The 24,101-nt window shown below is 32.1% G+C and overlaps 1 protein-coding gene across 4 annotated transcripts; it reads left to right on the forward strand.

Annotated features, from left to right (window-relative positions):
• Nucleotides 1–236: 236 nt before the first annotated feature.
• Nucleotides 237–23,130, forward strand: LOC106063141 (FHF complex subunit HOOK interacting protein 1B-like). 4 transcript variants are annotated; one of them, XM_056038039.1, is made up of 17 exons: nt 237–332; nt 2,218–2,374; nt 3,382–3,526; nt 3,667–3,876; nt 4,047–4,146; nt 4,650–4,827; nt 6,368–6,526; nt 7,833–7,919; nt 9,418–9,465; nt 11,608–11,775; nt 13,127–13,206; nt 13,337–13,543; nt 15,446–16,464; nt 17,022–17,200; nt 18,017–18,239; nt 18,645–18,745; nt 19,034–23,130. In XM_056038039.1, exons 2-17 carry the CDS (start codon nt 2,261–2,263, stop codon nt 19,229–19,231), a joined length of 3,216 nt encoding a protein of 1,071 aa, XP_055894014.1. In that variant the 5' UTR covers nt 237–332; nt 2,218–2,260; the 3' UTR covers nt 19,232–23,130. The 4 variants fall into 4 exon arrangements, with proteins under 4 accessions (XP_055894014.1, XP_055894013.1, XP_055894015.1 ...); XM_056038038.1 differs by having other exon boundaries at nt 257–423; XM_056038040.1 differs by having other exon boundaries at nt 260–423; nt 15,482–16,464.
• The last annotated feature ends 971 nt before the right edge of the window (nt 23,131–24,101 follow it).

The raw sequence follows: 24,101 nt of genomic DNA on the forward strand, positions 1-24,101 counted from the left end.
CCCCCCAACAAAAAATCGTGGCTACGCCCATGCTATTAGTCATATAGCCTATATGGCTCTTACGATTGACGTAACTTTAATTGACCGACAGGCGCCTGTTGCATTTGAGTCGATTTCAATGCATGTAGTATAATTAATGTTGATTAAATGAGCTATTTTACTTAGCGAATAGTTCCTGTTTTTTTTAAAAAAAGCAGATAATTGAGATTTAACCTTGACCTTAAATTGTACACATCCTGCTTAATCATCAACGACAACTCTTTTTCCGCATTTAGTTTAGATCTAAGAATCTAATCTCTACATCTTCTAATCAAGTTTATCAAGAGATCTCTGTACTACTTCAGATCTAGTCTAGATTCTATATATAATTAATATCTTCATGGAGTCTAGATCTATGTCTAGAATCTTGTTAATCATAAATCTGTATGTAAAGTAAATAAATCACCTAGACTAGTCTTGATGATGATCTCCCGTCTCCGACTCACCGACTGTCTTACTAGATTAACTAGAGTCTAGAGTCTAAGTCTAAGTTTAAAGTTACTCTAACTCAATCTCAGTTACTCAACTTACTGTTAGTCTTAGTCAGAAGTTTGTCTTAATTACTAATTTAGTCTATCATTTTTTATCACAGTAGTCTATCATTATCATTAAAATCATGATGTATCATTCATCTATGATAGAATTCTATGTCAGTGTCACTGACTGTCAGTAGATTTAGATCTATACTGTTTATACTATAAACTTTATACTTAGATTTAGATTTTAGTCTAGAATACTAATAGTACTAATACTACTAATACTATTAGTAATAGATCTAATCTAGGACTAGATTGTTACTAGATCTATAATAATATTAAGTATAACTTACTAGTGTGTCTCAGTCTGTTTAACTGTTATACTATATTATATAATATAGATTATAATTATAGTTAGCCTATAATGATAGTTATAAATTAATATAAATACAAAAGATACAAAGATAAAGGCACATTGACATTCCTCATCCCATATGCTAGGACAAATTTGTACAAATACTCCTTCTTCCCTAGTAATCACAACAAATTTCCGTAAGGATCAATAAAGCAGTCTTAGTCTTAGTCTTAGTGCTATTAGAGCATGGAATGGGTTGCCTGAGCTAGCCAGGAAAACCAGTGACTTGGCAGAATTTAAGTCTTTGGTTAATATGCATGACTGAATGCATGACGCATAGCCTGGCATAGGACGTAATCATCTTTTTTGAAGTAACGTCTTAAATAAGATAAAAGATACTCTGTTATACTTAACTTATTATTTATATAGATAGATCTACTCTCTAGTGACTCTAATCTAGATCAGATCTAGATCTATCTATATATATAATTTTTAATATAGATCTAATATAATTATAACATAAATTTAGATCTAGAATTATAAGAATAGCATTGGCTTTAGTTTTAGATTCTTATCATCATTCTAGTAAAATCTTCTATAATCTATGACGCCTATAACGCCATTAACGGTCTATATCATGTGTATAGTCTATAGTATTATATATATATACATAATGTTACAGATCTCAATCTAGGCTAATCTACTGTCTAGATCTCTTAGATTGTTTTTTGTACTAGACTAGTGACTAGATTAGAGATCTAGATCTAATTCTAAATACTACTTTTTCAAACTTTTTGCCCAACATAGATGAGGTTGCAAGTTAATGTGTTATGTGCCAGGAGGCAAATTGACTCTGACTTTAGCCTGATTTTGTTTTTGGGTGTGCTTCCATAGCCTTTGATCATCCAAGATCATACCTGCAAAGCGGCAGTTGTTTTATTACAGAGTTTTCTCTCCTAGATGAACTACTATCCCTAACTAACTAGCATCATTTACCCGGGTTTAGAGTTGAAGCGCCCTATACTCATTTCCCTGGATTTCTGAGATGTTTTTAGTAAATATTCTAACCACTGGAATACTCCACTTCATCCTCCATGACTGCAAACCAGTTGGTCCGAGGCTGTTTATTTGGTATTCACAGCTAACCCTTATATCACCAACTTGAAAAAAATAACTAATCTTTAAATTATTTTTTTTTTATAGCAGAGCGAAAATGGACTATAGCTCTCTCTTAATTTTTTTTTCCTTTCTTTGATATTTTAATGTCAACTAATGTGTCTGCAAGTGGATGGTACATAATAACTAAATTGTTAAGCATCCTATTTGTACCCTTTTTCTGTTGTAAAGGAAAAATTAAATGGAAAATGCCTCACTGCTAAATGAGTAAAAAATGAGCTGGTTCAAACGTGGTAGCGATAGAAAGTCTCCAGAATCTCCTGCACCACCCCATGCTGACACTGACCCCAATACTTGCCTTGAAGTCTTTCAAAATCACTGGAAACAGGTACATACAATGGCTACTCAATTTAATTTCTTTTTTAATTAACAAAATATTTCTTGATATTTTTTCACTTTATTTTTGCTAAGTAATAATAATAATTTTATTTATAAAGCGCTGTTAACAAACAAAATGTAGGCCCAAGGCGCTGTAACAACATTACAAACAAAAACACGAGAGCTAAAATGACAGTTAATCTAAAAATGTTTTAAACAGATCTTAATGTTCTTCTTAAAAGTGGTGTAGCATGTTGTCTGTCTGAGATCAATGGGGAGTGAGTTCCAAACCTTTGGTCCGTGAGCTGAAAAAGCCCGCAGACCGTAGCTTTTGAGGGAGAAACGTGGCACATCTAAAAGCGTTGAGTCCATTGAGCGCAGGGCTCTCTGGGGGACATATGGAGTAATCAGTTCTCTAAGGTACAAGGGCATTTCTTTATTATAGATACACTGATGACAAAGTATGGCCATCTTGTAGTGGATTCTCGCTTTCACGGGAAGCCAATGGAGAGTTCGCAAGAGCGTAGTAGCAGAATCTTGTCTAGTTTTTTTTAATGACTCTTCGAGCGGCGTTGTTCTGCGCTAAGTGGAAGCGTGATGGCAGAATGGTAAAGCACAAGCTGGCCACAAGACACCCTTGTAAACCATGGGCCACAAAAACTGATGACCTTTACATCATCTGCCATATAGATCACATGGTCTTGAAGGGGGACTTTATTATTTTGATAAGTAATAGTGACAGATATTATTCAAATGCATATCTGGTGTATTCAGGAGTAAAAATGGAATTGTCATTTTGAAAACAGTGACCTAATAAAATCTGAGGTTAGAGAGAGTTATATAAATTTTAAAATATTATGTTTAACTATTTTTTCTTTATTTTAATGAAATGTGTAAATTCTTATTTCTTATCTTTCCCTTATTTTCATACACTTATGGTTATTTTATTAAAAAAAAAATCTTTTTAATTTTTTTTTCCCTGATTGAAATTAGAGCAATATTAATGTTTCTTTTAAGGCTTTAGCAGTGATTTCTTGTCAAGATAAAAAATCATCTCTATCTAATGGACGAGCCACCCCTGATGGTGTGGCTACTGTGCTCAGTAATTTGGAACATATGGTCACACTTCTTGTGAATGAAGACGATGATGGTGGTTTACCAGGTGAGATGAAGTTGATGATTCTTAGAAGTCTCAGCATTCCTTTAAATCTCAATATTTACACTTAATAATCATTAAACAATATCTTTTTTTTTTTTAAATTTTAAAGTAATACTAACTATTAAAAATTGTCTGTTTTGTAGGACCCATACTGAAATGTGTATTGAGTACGGAGCTGTTGGAAAGTTTCTGTGATTGGTGTGCACTAAATGTGCCAGTCCATGAAAAGTTGCGTCTGCAGCAACTGCGACTGTTTGAACTTATCATCAGCCAGTCCAAACAGCTACTGCTGGTTCATAAACCTGTGATCAAACCACTTTTAAAGCTACTAATTGCAGTATCAGACTCGCAAGGTACAACAGCCTCAGTGTAGAGTCCTATTCAGGAGTGATAAAAAAAAATTTCCATTAATTCTTCTTGATACATTACAATACTATGTATAGTTTAAAGTTGTCTTTCAGAGGATATTGCAATAATTAAAAAAAAAAAGCATGCAATTAAAAAATGTTTGTTTTCCTTTCAGAAATCAACAATGGAGAATTGGAATTCAAGTTGGTTCTTGTTCTGCATCAAATTTGTATCTGTATATCACAACAAAGTCTGATACTAGAAAGTTTCTTCAGGTCAGTGTAAGCTTTTGTTAGTACAACTCTCAAGGTGACAAGAATGTAATCATATAGCAGTGGTCTCTGGACACCTGCATCATGGGTTCAGAATATCAGAATATTGTCGAAAACCTTGCATTATAAATAGTGCAGAAGCTATAATGAAGAAAACCAAAGTTATAATAATAAGTGCAAAAGTTACAGAAAGTGGCATAGATATAATAAAGCTTAAGTTATAATAGAGGAAAAATTAAAAAAACAACTTTTTTGTATTGAATTTTGTAATCTAGTTAGTATGATTTAAAAGGTCTCATAGACTGAAAAGTAAATAGAAAACTATTAATTTGTTAAAATGCTATTATTCGTTTGGATTGTGATTGAACCATAAAAGGGGAAATTATTACCCGCCAAAAAACTTTATTATTTCTGCAGCTTAATAATTTAAAGTTTCTGACAATTTAAATTTTCTTACAAATATTCTTTTGTATATATAACTTATTTTTTATTTTTTCTTTGTCCAGCACTGATACAGATCATGGCCCAGCTCGTTTCCTGATATTTTCTCTTCTGATTCCATACATCCACCGAGAAGGTCCAGTAGGGCAGAGAGCCAGGGATGCCCTGCTCCTCATTATGACGTTGTCAGCAAGGCACCCCCACATTGGTCAATACATTGCCAATAACTCTGACTTTTGTCCTGTAAGTAAATTGACAATGGTCCAGCAATATTGATGTCAGCAAAGCTAAATTTTGCATAGAGAAAAATATTGAGAAAAATTTCATCTTTAACAAACATAGTTTCTTTCATTTTAAAAACATATATTAAGTTATATTTATAGTTGAATCAAAGCTAATTTTTGTTATAGGTAAAATGCATTAATTTATAATTATTAACATCATAATTTGTCATAGATTGTGCTGTGTGGTTATTACAAATGAGTAATTCTTCAACATTAATCTAGTGACCAATTATCCAAGTGTAACTGAGGATCTATTAAATAGTATTCAAATAGCACAAATCCACTTTAAAAAATGAATAACTTAATATTAACATTTCTAGAATAAATAAACATACAAAAAGAATAAATAAACATAAAAATAGATTAGAAAAACTTACAAAAGGAATAAATAAAAATACAAATTAAATAAATAAAGACACACAGAATAATTGGGGTGTAAAGTCACAGTATAAATTAATGGAAATAATTTTACAGTAAAATAATGAAACAAGGCACAAGTAATAACTTGCTGTTCCCCTTGTTACTTTTTGTCAGCTATCTTTATCTCTACCATCGGACTGCAGTGATTTCCATAATATGGCAACAAATATTCTTTTTATTGATATAATTGGTGAATTTTGGCACATTTTCTCACAAGACATCATGGTCCATTCTCTCTTGGATACATCAGTGAGGGAGAAGTATCTGATAAATATTTTTTGAAACATCAATGACATAAAAAAAATTGAATGTAATGTTATAAAACATCGAACCTCCATTTTATTTTTGCTGGCTCTAATTTAAAGGTAAAAAGAAGACTAAGCCTTGACTACTATTGACATTAACCCTGGAGGATGTTTGAAACTAAATGAACCTCAAGATTGCGTGTTGCTTTCCTCTTCTTTTATCTCACTAGTCTCTTGTCTCCATGATATTTCCAGATGGTACACTGGGACATCACAAACAGTTCCTGACCTTATTACATCTATCCTAGTCACTTCAAGAGCACATAAATAAATGATGTCATAAGGACATTTTTTAACCCTTCTTAACATTGCTAGAATCCATGACTTTAGTTGAATTTTGTGTGTAAATAAGGTTAAGTCACCAACTCAGGACCTAATGTGATAGCTATGGATGATAGGGAGAGGGCCGTAGCAGAAGTCATAAGCAATTTTTTTGGGGGGGTTCTCATATGTAGGGGGATCATGGAGAAAGGGGGTTAGATAATCTCTATATTTAAATTAAAGAAGCAAAGTATAGCAAATAGTTGGTTTTAAAATACTTATATTTGTCAATATATTCATTAACTTAAACAGCTTGAAAGTTAAACTGAAGTAATCATGTACAAACATGAATATATGTTCTTAAAAGATTTGTATAAACAAATGATGTTTGCTTCTGTTAGCATAAGAACTGTGCCCTTGACAATGTAATAAGATTTTCACTGGCATAGGAAACAATAACTTTTTCTCACAGTGATGTTTGTGTCACTTATATATAATTTGCTGTTCCTACAGGTTCTGGCGACTGGCCTTAGTGGCCTCTACTCCTCCCTGCCAAGAAGGTTGACTCCTCCCTCGGATGACTGGCATGCTATTACCCGGGAGGACTGCATACGGATTCCTGATCTCCAGATGTTTCTTAATTCATTACAGTTTTCCAATGCTGTGATACAAGTAAGAGTGATTAACAAAGCAGAATCAATTACCCTACCAAATCTAGTCAGACACTAAACAAACAAATAAAAAAAAAACTAAGCTATTTTGTTTACCTATCTTATAACTCACTTTGTCTGGAACAAATTTTAGACACATTTTCTCCCATTTTCCATTTTCGAATCACTTGAAATTATTCGCAATTATTCATGATCAATGACAACATATAAATCAATCAAAAAATTAAACAACTAATTAATCCGTTAGTGGTTATTAATTTTGTTTTATATAGAAAAAGGGAGTTAAGTTAAACCATGCACTATTGAGAGGTATGCCAGTGACCTGAGGTTCTTCCCCTTATATAAGCTTTGTTTTGAAAAAAAAAGCTGCAAACCTTATTATGTTACTGGTGTTGTATATGTTCAATAAACATTGTTAGTAAAATATCTTGTAATTTTAATTTAAAATGTTTAAATATAAATCTTTTTTTCAAATGGACTTTGTAATCAAGTATGAAATACTAGCAATCATTGGTCAGAATTTAGTAAAGACACAAGTATAGTATATCCTATATATTAAAATGTATATTATTATGGCTTTTTGTAAAATTGTTAGTAAAAATGTAGTACTTTTAAAGTTTCCCTTGAGATCCAGTAATACCAATATCTGTTAATGGTTTTTGAAGGTAACATATAGTCTGTGCATGTCATCTACTGCTCTAACCTACGTCAGATGCCTATTAGAGCTGACTGGAAGAACTGAGTATTGTGATGTTGCCTATATGTCTTGTAGTTAATTGTTCCCTGTCTGATTATGACAGATTACTCTGCAGATGTCTGGGTTTCTTGTGTGGGTGTATTTCAATGCGATTAACTCACAAGTAGACTAGCACATCCGATTTAACAAGTTTCTTAACAGTTGAACAGTTTAAATAGAGGTTTAATCCACAAAAAGGCCACAGTCGATGCCTCTGTCGATAAATAAGTCCTACCCTTATGAAATCCTATCACCAACTGATTTTCTGTCTCTAAGTAGCGTCTAACCCAAGTAAGTCATAACATCACTAGTCGTGTTCAAAATCCATCCTTTATGGTGCGTCTCTACATAAACTAAAAATACTAACTGTCTAACAGTATGCTTATTTCGACACTCAAGTACTTGACCATCTAGCTACTATACCCTGTTGTTTCTCATGTTCTGTTTGAAAACTGATTAGTCATAATCTCCAAAGCCGTGCAAAATACATAGCCAAATATTTCATTTATGTACTATTTTCATCTTTGTTTTATTGAGACTGTTCTTTTTTTTTTTCTTTTTGTTTTGCCAGGTTGCTCACCCACTAGTTAGAGATCAGCTAATACATTTTATATATTCTGGTTTCCTGGTCCCAGTTCTTGCCCCTGCTCTGCATCAGGTGAGTGAGGATCATGTGACATTCTTATTTGCAGTGGGCTTATAGTGTTGTGTTATTTAGAAAAAACTACTAGTCAAAGGTTGTGATTTTTCAGTCCAGTTGGTATTATCTCACTACTTCAGCTTTAAGTATACATTAATTTAAAAAAAAAAAGGTTGATAGCTGAGATGATTATAGCTATAAAAAAATGTTGCGTAACTGCCAGCTGAGTGCTTTTTTTAATACATAAAATGAAAGTGTAGAACATAAGTATGTGGATTCTTTTTGATGTCAAAATTTACATTTACAACATATAAAGAATACAACAGGAAACATTTTGTTCAACTTTATTAATTAATTTAAAATTTTTAATTCTGTAGGATAAAAAAAAATAATTCAGGGTTGGTTACATTATTTTGACAATAACTCTGTATTTTGAAAAATGGAATAGTAACATACTAGTCATGGCATTGGTAGGTAATTGATTGAGCAAACAATTTGTATTATATATTGCTTTAAAATGATTTAAACAAGATGTTTTATAGGCCACTGTAGTCGTTGTAATGGCAATTAGGGCTTACTTAGGTGGTTGTGGACTTTAAAGTTGTATTCAATGTTTTATATTTAACATTTTTAGTATCAGATTGTTTAAGCCTAGAATACATATTATTTCCAAATGATTTTTCTGTTTGGGATGAAAGTAGCAAATACTGAAAAGAAAAAAAAAATGATGAGTATTTAAAGCAGTTATCACAAAAGCTAGCATAGCTATCAAGAACAAGAAAAAGCCTGAGAAAAATAATGTTAGCCAAATCTCCTACCCATTACTTCATACTGCCTCCAGCATTGTCAGTGAAGACCATTTATAAATGCAAGAAGTCTTTTCTAAATGAAGTTTTCAAACGAATAGCTTACATCTGATCTAGAAAGTTTGTGTCGAAAGGGGACAATTACAAAATATTGAGATAGATTGAGCTCTGAAACACTATTGGAATAAACTCATTCTCATTTCAAAAATTACATTTAAAAGTAAATCAATCAGACTAGCAAAATTTTCATCCTAAAAATCTAGTTTGTAGATTGGAAAAGCTAAGCAGAACTACGTTTGTTTCTTATGTTTTGGATGTACCTTCAGAAATGCAATTTATTACATCCTAGACTAGATCTCCTGCAGGACAGGATGTTGTCGTTGGGCAGGGACCAACTTGGAACCGTTATGATGACAGCACAAAGCACATACTACATGACTAGGCAATAAAATTAGATTTTTTTTCATGGTTTTCACATGGAAATCTTCATTAAAAAAACTTAATGCTTAACTGATTCTGTAACAATCAATAGATGCAATAGGACTGTATGGTGGAGGGACAAAGTTTGACTAACAAGTTATCACTTACTGACTCTTTTAGAACAACCACAGCCGCAGTGGTGCAGAAGCTACTGTAGATAATGTTGTATGATGATAATGCAATAAAACCATTCTTGATCAATGTATGTATCATTTTCTTTAAACTGTCAGGACATACCCGGCCTTCCAATTCCCTTGCTAGATGCAGACATGTTCAGGGTTAGTAAGTGAGAAAAAGAGCGAATTGAACTGCTTCTAGTGCTAGTACTTGTTTACTGGGCTTTGTGCTGGGATGGGCTTTCTTTGTTTTCATGCTTTTTTTTTTTCAAACTGTCATTTAATCATCTTCTCTGGCATGTGTTTGATAGTACTTGTTGATTGACCTTATCAGTTGAGTCTTTAATTAACTTTGTAGCATGTGCTAAACATTTGTTTCGACTCAAACAATTGACATTTTTTTGTTTCCCTTATTATAAGCAGATTCTTTTGTTCAGAAGCTGGCAGAGCTTGCTTTTTAGAATATTTATTTTATCTGAGTGGATTCTTCATTATTAGACACATTTGCCTGCTTAAACATTTTAAAACCACTATAGTGAATAATTATTTCTATTAGCTGTCACTCAAGTGTAATGTTTCTTTGTTGTTGTTGTTGTTTTTTTTGTATGAAATGAGAAGTATAGTTGTAAAGGAATGGTCTTTCTTGTTTTGCTGAGTATATGCTATTTATTGTAACCTACAATAAAACTCTCCATTATGAAGATACACTTTATTTACAAATATCAATCATTATTGCTTCAAGTCTTCTAGGAGCTCAACAATTTTTGGGGCTAATTAAAAAATAACAGCAAAGAACCAAGTAATAGTTGTATTTTTTATTCAATTTACTTCAAGTGCTTCTCTAAAAAATTAACTAAGATAATTGCCAAGGCTAGGAAAGATGTTCTTTTTTTTTTTTTTTCAAAGAGGTGATTTGTTTTTGTGTATATTAGATTCTTTGAGTCCGAATTGATTATATCTTGTTTTATTTATATCTTGTTAAAATATATTGCTTAAAAACTGCTATGTAAAAATATTCAGTGTAGGGGTTGATTTAAATTACAATTAACTGACCTGTGTCATTTGAAGTTTCAAGTCTGAAAAAAAAGTATTTAACATTACTTAAGTGTGCCTTTGACTAGAGTAGTTTATGTTTATCAAATGCAAACATTGTGAAAAAACAACTTTCTTTCTGTAAGATCTCTCTTTCTCTCTAGCCTTCTCGACATCATTCTTTTATACCATTCTCTATTCATGTTGCCTTAACCTTTGATCTAGAGTCTTCTCGACATCATTTTTTTATACCATTCTCTATTCATGTTGTCTTAACCTTTGATCTCTCTAGTCTTCTCAACATTTCTTCCACAACTCTGCCTACCTAGTCTTTGATCTGCCTTTCTAAATGCTTTCAACTCTTGTATCAGCAAGACATGGTTTGATTAGTGAGGATTGGCTAAAAATGATTTTTTAACATTTCCCTTTTTTTTGTGTTTGTGAACTAATTCATTAATTAATCCATTAATTTTTGGCACCATTGTGTTCTGTGATTGAGAAATATTTCACTTGTTTTTTTTGTTTCAGCGTGAATTTGTCATGCAATCATGCATTTACTGTGTAGTGTAGGGGTTAATCAGATCAGATATGTTTAAAAAAAACAACAACTAAATATCACTCTTTGTTTATCATTGACCGCTGATTTCTTAATCTTATTAAGATATTTGTAGCAGACCTTAAAGATATAGAAAATGTTAGCATTGTTTAGCAAGAAGCCAGTGTTAGTTTGTTTGATAGTTTAATCTTAATTTACTTTAAAGATTTAAGTCTGTAATTTAAAAAAAAAACTTTTTGTTTCTTGCATCAAATTAATTAAAATAGAAAATAATTTCATCGTGCTTAAGTTAGTGCGCATGAATATGTGTTATTATTTGTTGTGCTAATATTCCCCCCCCCCCCATCTCATAAAAGCATGTATGAAGATCTCAAAGTCAACAGTAGTTAACTCTTACTTAACACAAAATTGATGCTTATATAAAAGCAAGTTATTTGATGTCATTAAATGATTCTAGTTAAGATTTGAGGAAATAAATGAATTACAATTGATTAACCCTAGAGTAGCTGATTAAGATTACACATTTTAGTAAAATTAATTGTGATTTCATTTTTACTAAAGCTGATATTATTTTATATCAAACTTGAAAAACATTTTAAAACATTCCTTTTTTTTTTATCTATATCACATTAAAAATTTTTGCTAGATATGTATAGCTAAAAATTTTATTTTGCTTTCACAAGATTCTTACTTTGCTATTCCTATTGAATCATCAGATTTCCAGGGAAGAGATTATGACGGCCACAGCCTACCTTGACTTGTTTATCAGGCATGTCACTGACCCTCATCTATTGAAAGCCACCCTCAAGTTTGTTATGACTGAGAAGTATGATGATGTCCATCTCTTGGACTCCCTGCTGCAGAGGATCAACTCTAACACCAATGTAGGTCTTGAGAACATTGTTTTCATTCATCTTGGTAGCACAACATTCACATTTGTATTAACTCTTTCTCTCCTGATTGATGATACCATCGTTGATTTGACCCCATTACATTAACTAAATTTTGGGTTTGTAAACTTTAATTTGTATTATATAAAATGGGCGTACATTTATTTCTACCAATTATAAAATTTTCTGATTAAAAGAAAACCATTATTGAAGTTTAACCCTAACAGGCTAGTGAAATACAAATGGGAAAAATTAATAATTCCTTCTGAACATGGAAAATAATTACGGAGAGATAAATCGCAATATTAACATTTATCTTCGCAATTATTTTCCATCTTCTGACAGAATTGTTCATTTTCACATTTGTACATTCTACCCTGTTATGATTAAACTTCAATAACATAGAATCATAGGAGAATGCATGCTCTTTTTCTATAACACAAATACACGTTTATAAGCCTAAAATTAATTTAATTTAATGGGGTCAAATCAACAATGGTATCGTTAATTAGGAGGAAAAGAGTTAAATTCACATTAAGTAAGTTTATTAAGCCAAAGTATACAATGAATGAAAGTAATGTATGAAAACAAATGTCTTTGCCTAGTTTAAATTTCAAATCAACCTGTATGATAAACTAGAGCTTGATGCTATTTTTAAATCTCTTTATTTACTATTTCCTTTCCTCTGATTTTCTACACTTGTGATATGATGTCATAGATTTTGTCCCATTACTTCTAGCCATACCACTTGAAAATGTGAGAGCAAATGATGTCATTATAGTAGAAATTTTGACCTGCAAACAAGGTTCAAGACTAGGCCAATGTTATGGAGTGTGTGTGTGTGTTTCTATAGTGATGGTGGGAAGAGTTTAGGGATTGGTTGTGATTGATGCAACATAGGTGGCATTGTTGTCACTTGTAGTTAGGAGACGACTCCAGAATGTGAGACTGAAAAGTTGTGTAATTGTAGTGGCTTAGATTTTGTTAAAGAATATTGCTACTTAAGTCTCCTACAGTTAGTTGATCTCATTTCAACTTCATTTTGGTTTATATTATAAATAAAGTGTTATTTAGATTTGTTCACAAATGGAAGTTATTCAAGTTATTTGAAATTTTAGTCAAGATGCATTATGCCTACAATGGTTTATTTGTCTACCAGCAGTTTGGTGCTACAAGTCAACAACTGGTAACAACAGCCACTTGTACACTGTTACCTTGTGACACTAGCCAACAGTTATAGAAAATCTCTTATCATGACAATTATATTTGTGACAGCTGATATTTGTGTCAGATATTTCTGACATATTTGATCAAATGTTAAGTGCAGTGTTTGCTTTATTTTCAGCTGTCTACAGTGACTCTTGCTCTATTTCATACTTTAATAGACTTGAACTGCGAGGATGTTATGTTTCAGTTGATCTTCAGGTAATTTGATTTCAAGCCATTTAGTAAAAAGTGGAGAAGTATATTAACCAATATTTGATACTTACAAATGTATAATTAGATGCCCAGGGCTAAGTATTGACATTTTGTTCTTTCTACTTCATTTTGAAAGGTATCTTGTGCCATGCACCCATGTGATGGTCAGCCAGCGGCTATCCATTCGTGACCTTGACCTCTATGGCAAGTCGGCTGAGAAGTTTCTATCTCTGAGGCCATCCTGTTGCATTCAGCCATCTTTCTCCTTGGCCAATGCTTCCAAGGCCAACCCCCTCACCCCTGCACACCTTTCCAGCACTGCCAATGCGGCACCATCTCCCAGGTATACTTGCATTGTCTCGACCTTTTTTTTTTTTTATTAATTCACGCACACAAAAAAATAATTTAATTCACATAAAACTGACCTATAAAAAGTAAAGACAAAAATAATGCTATTGCTAAGAAAGAAAACTTTTATTTAAAATATCTTTGGCTTCAATATTTTTGTATATCTATAATTCTTCTTCACAACTTTTTCATGAGCTGGAAACAAAATTGTAGTTTTCAATTATGGAAATATTTCTGTATGATTAGGAAAATTCTGTTGAAATATTTTAGATGTCTATATTTTTATTATGTAATGAATGTTTGTTTGCACTCCAAATTTATCCTCAAGATTAAACAAAAATGACAGTGCATGCAGGCATGAATGTTTCTTTTAACTTTTGATTCCATGAATGTTCTAAGCTGATATAACCAACATGATATATTTATTCCTTTTATACTGCACACTGTATTCATTTTGTATACTTGGTAAAACATACATTAGAGAGTCAAGTACAATTTTTTTCTCTTGTTCAAGATAAACAAAACAATTAATTACCAATAGTTTATTAACTAATTGGTTAATTTTTTAAATAAATAAAAAGAAATAATTGTTCAGCTTGATCTGAAATTGAGTGTTAGAGAAATTAGGAGTACACATTTTTTACCGGACAGACAGAGTGAGTTCATATATATGCTATGTGAAAATTTAAGAAAAAAAAATTAGATGACTACAAGATATAGTTTATGAAATAGTTTATGGCATAGTTTCCAAAAATTCTTAGAGGTTCAAATATTGTAAGCAATTTTGATCTTTCAATGAAGTCTAAAAGAAGTCTGAAAGAAATATGTGGTTTACCGAAAAGAATACAACTCTCTAATGTATAGACTCATTTGTTTTACCAAGTGCACAAAATTAATACTAAATTAATGTTTTTAGCTGAATTAGTCCCCTTTATAGGTCGCTGCTCTTATTTGGACAAAAACAATATATTATATAATCTTCTCTAGTCATAAGTACCTCACTAGCAGAATGGTTAGCAAGAACATCAGCAAGAGGAAGTGTGAGCCACAAGTTCAAATTTTTTTTTGTGTAAATGCTTTTTAAAAACCAATTAAGGTAAAATCCACCCAGATATTTTTGGGTGCCCCCCCCCCCCCCCCCCCCACCCCCAACCCAATTTTCCCAACTGGCCCAGACAAGTGATAAGATCATAGCATATTGAGAAAGCTAAAAGCTTGAAATAGAGCTAAACAAAAAATTGGTAAAAATGTAATTAATCACACAGATTTATTGTTGTTAGTCTAAATCTATTACATATTTAATTACATGACTGTTCCAAACTAATTGATACAATTACACTTTGAATAAGTGAATTTCTATATTTTTCTTATTTTTTTACTTTCATATATTGGTATGTACATTTTCATTGATATTTACAATTCTCTAGAGACTGAATGTTTGGAGAATGTTCACCGAAAATATTACTTTTCAGACAACGGCTGTTGTTAATTGTAATGATTACTTGTAAATTAACCCCATAAGTGAAATGCAGTGTCTTGACTCCAATATTATCAATCACCTTCTTCTTCATTCTGATTTTACATGTCGGAGGGTTCAGATCAGTAATCCTGAATCTGAAATAAACCGTGCAGTGGTTTCCAGATCAGGCAGTTCTCTGTATAGTTTTTTTTTAATCACCTTTTATGCAGCTCTTCTCCGGTAGAAATAAAAATGTAGATATAACTTTAATAAAAGCTTTGTTGAGCTCAGTACGGCCTAATCATCTTCAAAACAATGTTTTTTCTTTTGTTCCTGTTCAGTACTTACAAAAGAAGGGATTGTTGAGAAAAAAAGTTTACGATTTGAAATGTTTTTTCTTTGAAATGTTTAACTAATGTTTATTTCACTAAATACCAGGAGTTCAACTTTTTACACCCCCTTTCCATTGACTAGCCCCAGTACAGTGGCATCAACCTCTTCATTGGAAAGTCAACTGCAAGGGGAGAGCAGCTATTTTGAATATCTACATGATGCCAGGCGGCGGCTGGAACAGACAGGCCAGGCTTGTCGCCACTGGACCTTTGCTTACGATGGGGAGAGCCCTCTTCCTGATAGCATTAAAAAGTTAGAAGCATCCATTGAGGAGAAGTCTAAGGCTGCAGATAACAAAAAGCAGGAGTTGTCACCAAAAACTGGTTTCTTGGAGGTGGGTGCTATAGATAAACTGGAATCTTCAAATAAACCCATTACATCACCAAAGAACGAACAACCTTTGATTAGCAGTGTGAAGGAAAAGGCTGTACTACCCAATACTAACATGTGCAATAATAAGACTATCTCTGGAAACAATAGAGAGGTGAATCCTAAGCTTTTTGTCAGCTTAGAAAATTTGGAGTCTTTTATGAGTTACCTCTCCAGTGTTGAGATTGACAGTGGTGAATTTACTGGTCACTCCATGGAGGAGGTCATATCCTCTTTCAATGACTTTTTGGACTTCACAGTGAACAGGCATGCTAACAAACATAGAGAGCTTGGGGACTCGTGTGATAAAAATTCAGTCAAGGTAGGCAGTCCCAGCAGCATCAATACATTCAGCAAGACTATTAACCACAATCCTGTCTTAATCAGCAGTGTTAATCCTGTTAGTAGCTCATCTGAAGCATCTGATCTAACTTTAAAAAATGTAGATAGCAATGACTCTCCAACAGCAGTCACTAAGTCTTCCACCAGTGCTGCCTCTTCCCACAAGGAGCGCAGTGTACCGAAAGATTTTCCCAGCAGCTTGAGGACCAACCTGAATCCCTTGTATGCTGGAACCTCTCCTGTCAAGCCCTTGCCAAGTTCAAGTGAAATATTGTCTCCCTTGAGGACAGAAGATCCTGTCAGTCCAAATTATAGAAGGCAGTTGAACTATTCAAATGATCCTCCTAATATAGGTTAGTTGTTTTTTGTTTTGTAGGTGTATGTGCATGTCAGTGTTGTTTGGGTTTTAAAAATATTGATTGTTTGGTTTTGAAAATCAAGTCTAAGTCAATATCTTTTAATGCAATTGTTTTATGGAGGATTTATTTAGACTATAAGTTTTAACTCGTCTTCAAAACTTTTCTAGTTTTCTTTAACTTGGTAGTGATTAGATCAGAGGGCAAATTTCTTGATACATAGATCTCATTTTATGTTGGACTGGTAGATTGCTTTTCCAGTCTCTAAAGTTTATGCATTTTTCAATGCATTTTATAATCTGATGTTTTATTTAAGAACTTAATACTTTGAACTTGTTTAGATTGCAAAGCTGTATTATTTACTTATTGGTCCATCTCTTTATCAGGGCAGATAACTTGGCTAATGAAAATTCCTTTTTTTTTTTTTCTTTTTAAATAACTTTGTTCAGTTTTCAGCTAGGCTTTGTAACTTTTCAATATCATTTGTGACCAGATTGGGTATGGTTATGTTCATTTTCATTATTGAGAGTATGATTTTGGTTTGGTCTCCCTAGGACCTTTTCTGTGTAACTTGTTGTCAAGGTTGGAAGGGATGATTGGTAACTCACTGTACTTCAACCTTCTGCTGACTGACATCATATCCAGGCTGGCTGCTTACCCACAGCCTCTCTTACGGTCATTTCTACTTAACCACAATTTGGTGTTTCAACCAACGGTCAAGTCACTCTTCCAGGTAAGTGTTTAGCATATTGACAGATTTTAGAGTTAATTTAATTAGTCCACGTCTCATTTTCCATCACATCAAGCAGTCAGCATTCTCCACTTCTTCATGTATGTTCAAACCCACTCACCATTGTCTCTTTAAATACTAATTCACAGAAGGTCTCTCACATGTTGTATTAAGGTGAATTAGGGTTGTTCTTGTCCTTTTAGATCTTTTTTAGGTTATGGGCTATCATGAAATGTCTCTCTAATTAAGGACTATCATGTAAAGTCTTTCTAATTAATGGCTATTATGAAGTCTCTCTTATCAAGGACTATCTTGAAATGTGTATGTTCCTGCTTTCCCACATCGTGCCCATCTATCTGTCTTTTTTTTAATTGTGGACCTTTGTCCGCAGCTTTTTAAAATTTTTCTTTTATAGAGATGTTATATAGACTAATACACCCTGCATCTATATCAAGCTATGTTTTCCATAAGCTATATTTAAATATGATATGAACACAAAAGGTTATTTGTAAAGCAATAGTTTTATCTGGGACGATTTTGTGGATTATGTACAATTTTGTGTTGATGTTGCAATGTCTTCATATTTTTTTTAAGCTATCAGTTAGTTTACACAGTTCAAGGAAACAATTATTTCTTGTCTTATGATTTTGTATTACTGTTGGGATCTAGTCAACATGTGTTGTAGTTGAATCAGGGTGGCACTCTTCCAGTTTGGTTGCTAGTGAATCACAGTAGCAAGAGAACAAATACATGCAAGCAGACTATTACAGGGGACACTACTCAATATTTTGCTATGCCTTTCTCTTTTTTTTTTGGCAGGTGTTATCCTCACTCAGGCAAAAGGTGGAAAGTTTTTCAGTCACTGTCCAGCAGTTTGATGCCATGGTAAACAATGCTCGGCAAAACCTGTCCCAGCGTGAGGACATGCTGTTTCAATTCTATGACCTGGAAGCTATCGGCTCTCCCGCTGCACAGCTGTCCTTAATGCCCAACCCAGTGAAAATTCGTGCTGACACTATTGACTTAGGGATTCCGATCAGGGGTAATTTTTTTTTATTTAGTTTTCGTGAATAGCAGAGAGTGAAAAGTTATGGAAAGGATTCTATATGTTTGTTTGAAGACCTACTGGATTTATAGTTTCTTTTTGCTAACAATACACAAAAACATGATGTGACCAGGGCAGTTACCCATTTAAGCTCATAGGAAAATGACCTAAAATGCTGAGTTTAAAATTTCATTCTTAATGGCATTTGAACTCTTGACCATTGCTTTAGCAGCCAAGTGCTTAACCAATCACTACAGTAGATACACAAAATTTCATAATTTCACTGACGACTATCTCAGGCCATCCCTTTTTTCCTTAATAAATAAATAAACTTTGAAAAAAAATCATGAATCAATTGTAGGTTGTGATAAAGGTTAATATTTGAAACCCTTTTTTCTCCAGATAAGAAGAAAGTGACATTAAGTGATTTATTCTTTCGGCGTCCCACCAAAGGAAAACTGGCTGCTTCAACCAAAGACAGCAGCCAATTGCAAAATGTGCAGGTCTGCATTTTTCAGGCATATATTCTATTTTTTTTAATCTGTTAGAATAAATATGAAAGGTTAGCAAACCTAATTATTTAAACAAAAAAAATATATATCTTTGAAGTTGTGATATTTTTTTAAAATTTAAATTTGATAAATATTTTTTGAAAATAAAAAATCAAAAATGAATTATACAAATAAAAATAAAACTTTTTAAAATAAGGAAGTTAAAAAATAAATTATTTACATTATTTACAGTGTCTCTTTATTTTATCATTCATAACATTGACAATTCTGTTAATTCAGGTTGATGGTCAAACAGCTTATCGATTTCTCAGCAGTGGTAATGCCCAGAGCCCTGGTAGTCAGGCTGGTATTCACTCTTTGGCGACCTGGAATGCTGTGTACTGTGCTTTGATTCTAGATGAGTTTTTAAAGGAACTAGCAGCCTTATCCCAGGAACATTCAGTGCTGCATCTGGATGAAGGCTACCTCAGCAGCTGATGCTTTTCCTCTATAGTTGTATATTTAATGACATCTCTGTGTCACAGAGATTCAAATTCTTGTTTCAATTTTAATATCACTTTTAATTTTATTTATTTTTAATTCAATACATTTTTATTTTCCCTTCTTTCAATAGTATTTATCATACCACATAGCTGAATTTAAAAACCATCACTTTCGGCATATTTTTCTAAGGGATAATAATGAGGGTAAGAATTGAATATTTGAGCAGATCATCAGGTGTTTTCCCAATGGCCCCAGGCTTGAGTGCTGCCTGCCGCCAATCTCTGCCTTCCTCCAGGAAGTCTTGGATTGGACGTAAAAATCTACATTTCTGATGAAATGTCTGAAACTTCTAAAACAGATGTTTGTTCAGTACATTTAAAAATAAATAGCTTTTATGTGTTTTAAGGTTTGGAATAAAATGTTGTCATGATGGATTTTGTGTTGATCAGACAATGATATTGCATATATTTAAGTTAAGTTTGTGATGCTCCAATTTGTTAAATTCTCTCTTCAAAACAACTTTGGATCACTCAAACAATATTGTGATTCTGAAGATACTACTTTAAAGTGTAAACTCAAACTGAAATGTTTTTCAGATAAATACAAAACATTTATTCTAGAACTTGGAATCACTATGATGATAAACACACTTCATAAATATACAATACAATTTAATTTCAATAAATTTATTAATAGTGTTTTTCAATCTACGTCTTGTCACATCTCCTTGAACCATCTATTCGGCTATCTTCTTGTGGTATACATTACAAATCAAGCATTCTGTGTTGATGATCCTACAATCCATGTTTTGGGGTTCCTTTTTCTGCATATTTTTATCTAGTCTTAAAAATTTTAATTTTATATTTGTTTGTTGTCATTTTGTTTTTATATTGATGTTAATTAAATGAGACCTATGTTCAGAAGGACCTGATAAGATCAGGTTAAAGTGTCTTAATCAATGTTTTCCCATCCAACTTTTGGAGGTGGCTGAGCAAAGGATTTCAGGGGCCCTTTGAAAATGAAAAAAAAAAAATAATTTTTAGGTTGGCTTGTAATTTTTTTTTAAGGTATGGAATCCAAGCTTAGGAACTGCTAATCTAAATGAACTATCACCTCACCTAAAGCATTATTTGATTAGTTAGTAATAGAAATGTTTGTAAATGGAGTTGATTTGTGTGTATGAAAACATCAAATTTTAATTCTCACAAAATCAAAAAGCTGTTTTTTTTTTCATGAATTTTACTAACTTACATTGGCTGTTATTACTGAATTTCTAGATCCTATCTAAATAATGTTTATCAATCTTATGCTAGATTTAAAATGTAGGAAGTACTCACAACATATTAATTCAAATGTAACCTCTTTTTTTATTTAATCATGCTTGTTTGAAATATAATATTTTATTGGTAATGCTAAATGGATGTTTGCAATTTGTTTTTGCCAAGCCCATAATGCATATACAGAAAGAATATGAGTTTCAAATGTACCTTTATGTTTGCAGAAAAAATGTTCAACTTTGTCTTTTAAATTTTATGTATTCATATATATCTATGAACAAAAAAAAATATTTCTATATGAGGCTGAGTTGTGAACATTTCATTAATTTTTATAATTTATAGAACCCAACAGAAACTTTGTTTTAATGAGAATGAAATTTTAGCGTTTGGGCAGTGACGCAAAAACTAAGACCTGTGGCCCATATAAAGCACTTGATGTGGCACTTTAAAACTCTTCGCTGCAATGCATAATGTTTTCTTATAATTATGTGGCCTGTGACATACATGTAGGACATTTCAATGGATTCCAAGATGAAGAAATCTGGGCTCGACTGTTAGGCTATATATATATATATATATCAATATATATTTTTTTTTAGGCCTGTATCAATTCTACCAATATATATTGTATGTTGAATTACACATAAGATATATAAGTGTATATAGAAAGAGAGAGGAGTGTGTGTTTAAAAAATATTGCTAATACAGTGAAACTGAATAAGTATTACCTTTCTTGGTGTTCATATTCAACTCTTCTTTCAATGTCTTGACTGACATTCTTTTTTACTGGTGCCTAAGTGAAATATATTTATATATGTATACATTTTTATTTATATGTATAGTTAATGCATATTTGTATCTAGTGTTAGCTTCAAAGAGGAATAAAAAATTAAAATATAACATTTTTACCAACATTCTCAAATGGTGCTATGAAATTGTATGCAAACCTATAGAGAAATAGTGTATGCTATACATGTGATGGACAATTTTCTTATGAATTATTACATATGCCTTGTTCAGGATAAGCTCTGTTTGCATTGAACAATGAACAATTACTAATTAATTCATAGGTAGGCTGATTCTGAGGTATATAAAGGAGATACATTTTATTTGGTTGAAAGGTGTTGTTTTTTTTTGTTACATTACATCATAGTTTTATGGTTTTCTTCATTGCACTAGCTGTCCCAAAACTCTTCAATCTCATCTTCAAGTATGCATTAATCTATACATGGAATGACCTTGTTGCTACTAGTATGTTTGAAGGTTCCATCAATGTGTTCATTAGGACTTCTATAGGGTAATATCTCTTTGGCTAGCACTAATTATGAGAGTCAGACCTGTGGCCTCCAGATACATTGGAACCCTAAAGCAAACCTCTCATACAGTTCTAGTCATTTTCTTAATAGGGGTTTACATTTTTTTTTTCTTTGCATTAGTGTTCCTAGTAATCTATCAAAGTTGTCAATTTTTTTTTTCTTTTTGTCCATTTCTTAAATTTGAGTCTGTTATTTTCAATATATTCTTGAGTTGTCTTTCCTAATTTAATGTTCCATTTAAGGAGTTATTTCCCATTAAAAGTTCAAACGTTTCCAAAATAGATTCTTACATTTAAAAGAATGACTTAAGCTTATAGACTTATGAGGGTAGAAGAATGGAAGAATTGATTATAGACTTATGAGGGTAGAAAAATGGAAGAATTAATTATAAAATTTTTGCTGTTTGAAGAAACTAATTTACATTGCAGACACCATCATCCCATTGTTAGTTTAGTTGATTTTTTTGAGACTGTTTAATGCAACTGTTCCTGTGTGTACAATGTTAACTTCAAAAACATTTGCCAAAGAAAGGCGAAAAAGACAATGACTTTCCATCTGATGTGGCAAAATATGCAGGTCACATCTGGGTTTGCATGGTCTCGTGAAAAACTGCACTCATCCTTAATCCTTGGCATCAAAGACTTTGCCTTACTAGCAAGCTTTGTAAAAACGTTTGTTACATTTTTTTGTGCTTTATGTCTCAAATTTTGTGATCTAATCTTTTGTTTAAATCTGTGTCATTACAAAGTCTACATTGAACAGTTTGATTCACTTTTTTAAGTAGACTGTTTGAACAGACTCACTAGAGCTTACACTATGTACCTATTGCTCCTCATAATCTTCACTATGTGTATCATAATATTTGAAATCTTGACCAACAGAGTTCAAATTCTTTCTATAGCTTTGATAGCAACCTGTCTGCAACTCTACAACTGTGACTTTGTCCCTGTGGGTTTGAACAGGCACTTGATGATGACTAGGTTTTAGGGAATGTTAGCAACTTTGTCCTGGTAATACTAACATGTGGTCCTAAGGTTAACAAATAGTTTGGGATGTTCTTAATTCTATCACTGTGTTAGTATTTCTGTTAATGTTTTTTTTAAAAAAGCTTGTTTTTAATAAAGTAGCTTTTCCATATTTTTGCCATTATTATTAATCTTGAGAAATTTAGTTATATATATGTAGTTATTTTTTAAACTTTTTGTTCTTTAGTTTGGTTGGGACATTATTTTGTATCTGTACACCAGATTAACACATAGAAGGTATTATGAATAAAATAAAGTCATGTTTTCATTTGAAATTTGTTTTAATGATTTAGTCTTGTACTTCAACCTATATAGATCCTAGTCATCTAGTGGTTGTCAGTGTTTTTGCAATTAGTGTCCTGTATGTCCTTTGTAATGATGAGATTACAAACTCCTGGGCCTGGGTATTTTTTTTTACGTGTAAAATATTTTTAGTTTTCTTATGAACGTTTCTCTCCAACTATTGCATTTACAAAAAATGACCAACCCAATTGCATTAGTTCAGAAACAAAAGTCACAAGATTGCATAATATTTAGAACAATGAAAACAACACAGGAGACTGACATTTTACAAAGAGAATATGTCTTTCCGCATTGACAAATATTAAAGAGAAAAAAAAATTAGTACAAATAGAAACTAATAATCTTGTTCTCGGTTATGTTATTAGAGTAAAAATTCAAACTATCTAGATGTTATAATGAATGAGTAGTTTATAAAATAAGAAATAGTATCCCCATATTGAAACCATTATTAAACAAGCAAAAAAAGAAAAAGAAGGCTCATCTAAAGTCTAGAACTCTTCACTTAAAACTATCTCTCAATAATGTAGAAGCTGTTTCCTTTATTCTTTTTTTTTTTTTTTTTTTTTTTTTTTTTTTTTTTTTTACAATAAATAATTGTTTAAAAGTTTTAACTTGATCCAAGATTACATGTGGGAGAAATAACATGTACAATTAACCTATCCCTACATATTTAGACATATATATGTATACTGAAGGATTCATTCTCCTTCTTTAAAAAAAAATAATTCAGAAGTATTAAATAAACCATTCGACATAATTACTAAATATCTAATTACTAGATATCATCCACTATATAAAACTCTTAGACCACTCATAATCACTAAGAAAATTTGACCTATTCTTTCTTAACTTAAGCCTATGACAACTAAGATCAAAACCGCAGCTGTTAAATTTACTAAAAGGTTTTTATTCACAATTTCTATTAACTATGTATTTGAAAGCC

This window comes from Biomphalaria glabrata, chromosome 8 (assembly GCF_947242115.1).
Source record: "Biomphalaria glabrata chromosome 8, xgBioGlab47.1, whole genome shotgun sequence".
NCBI classification, from domain to species: domain Eukaryota; kingdom Metazoa; phylum Mollusca; class Gastropoda; family Planorbidae; genus Biomphalaria; species Biomphalaria glabrata.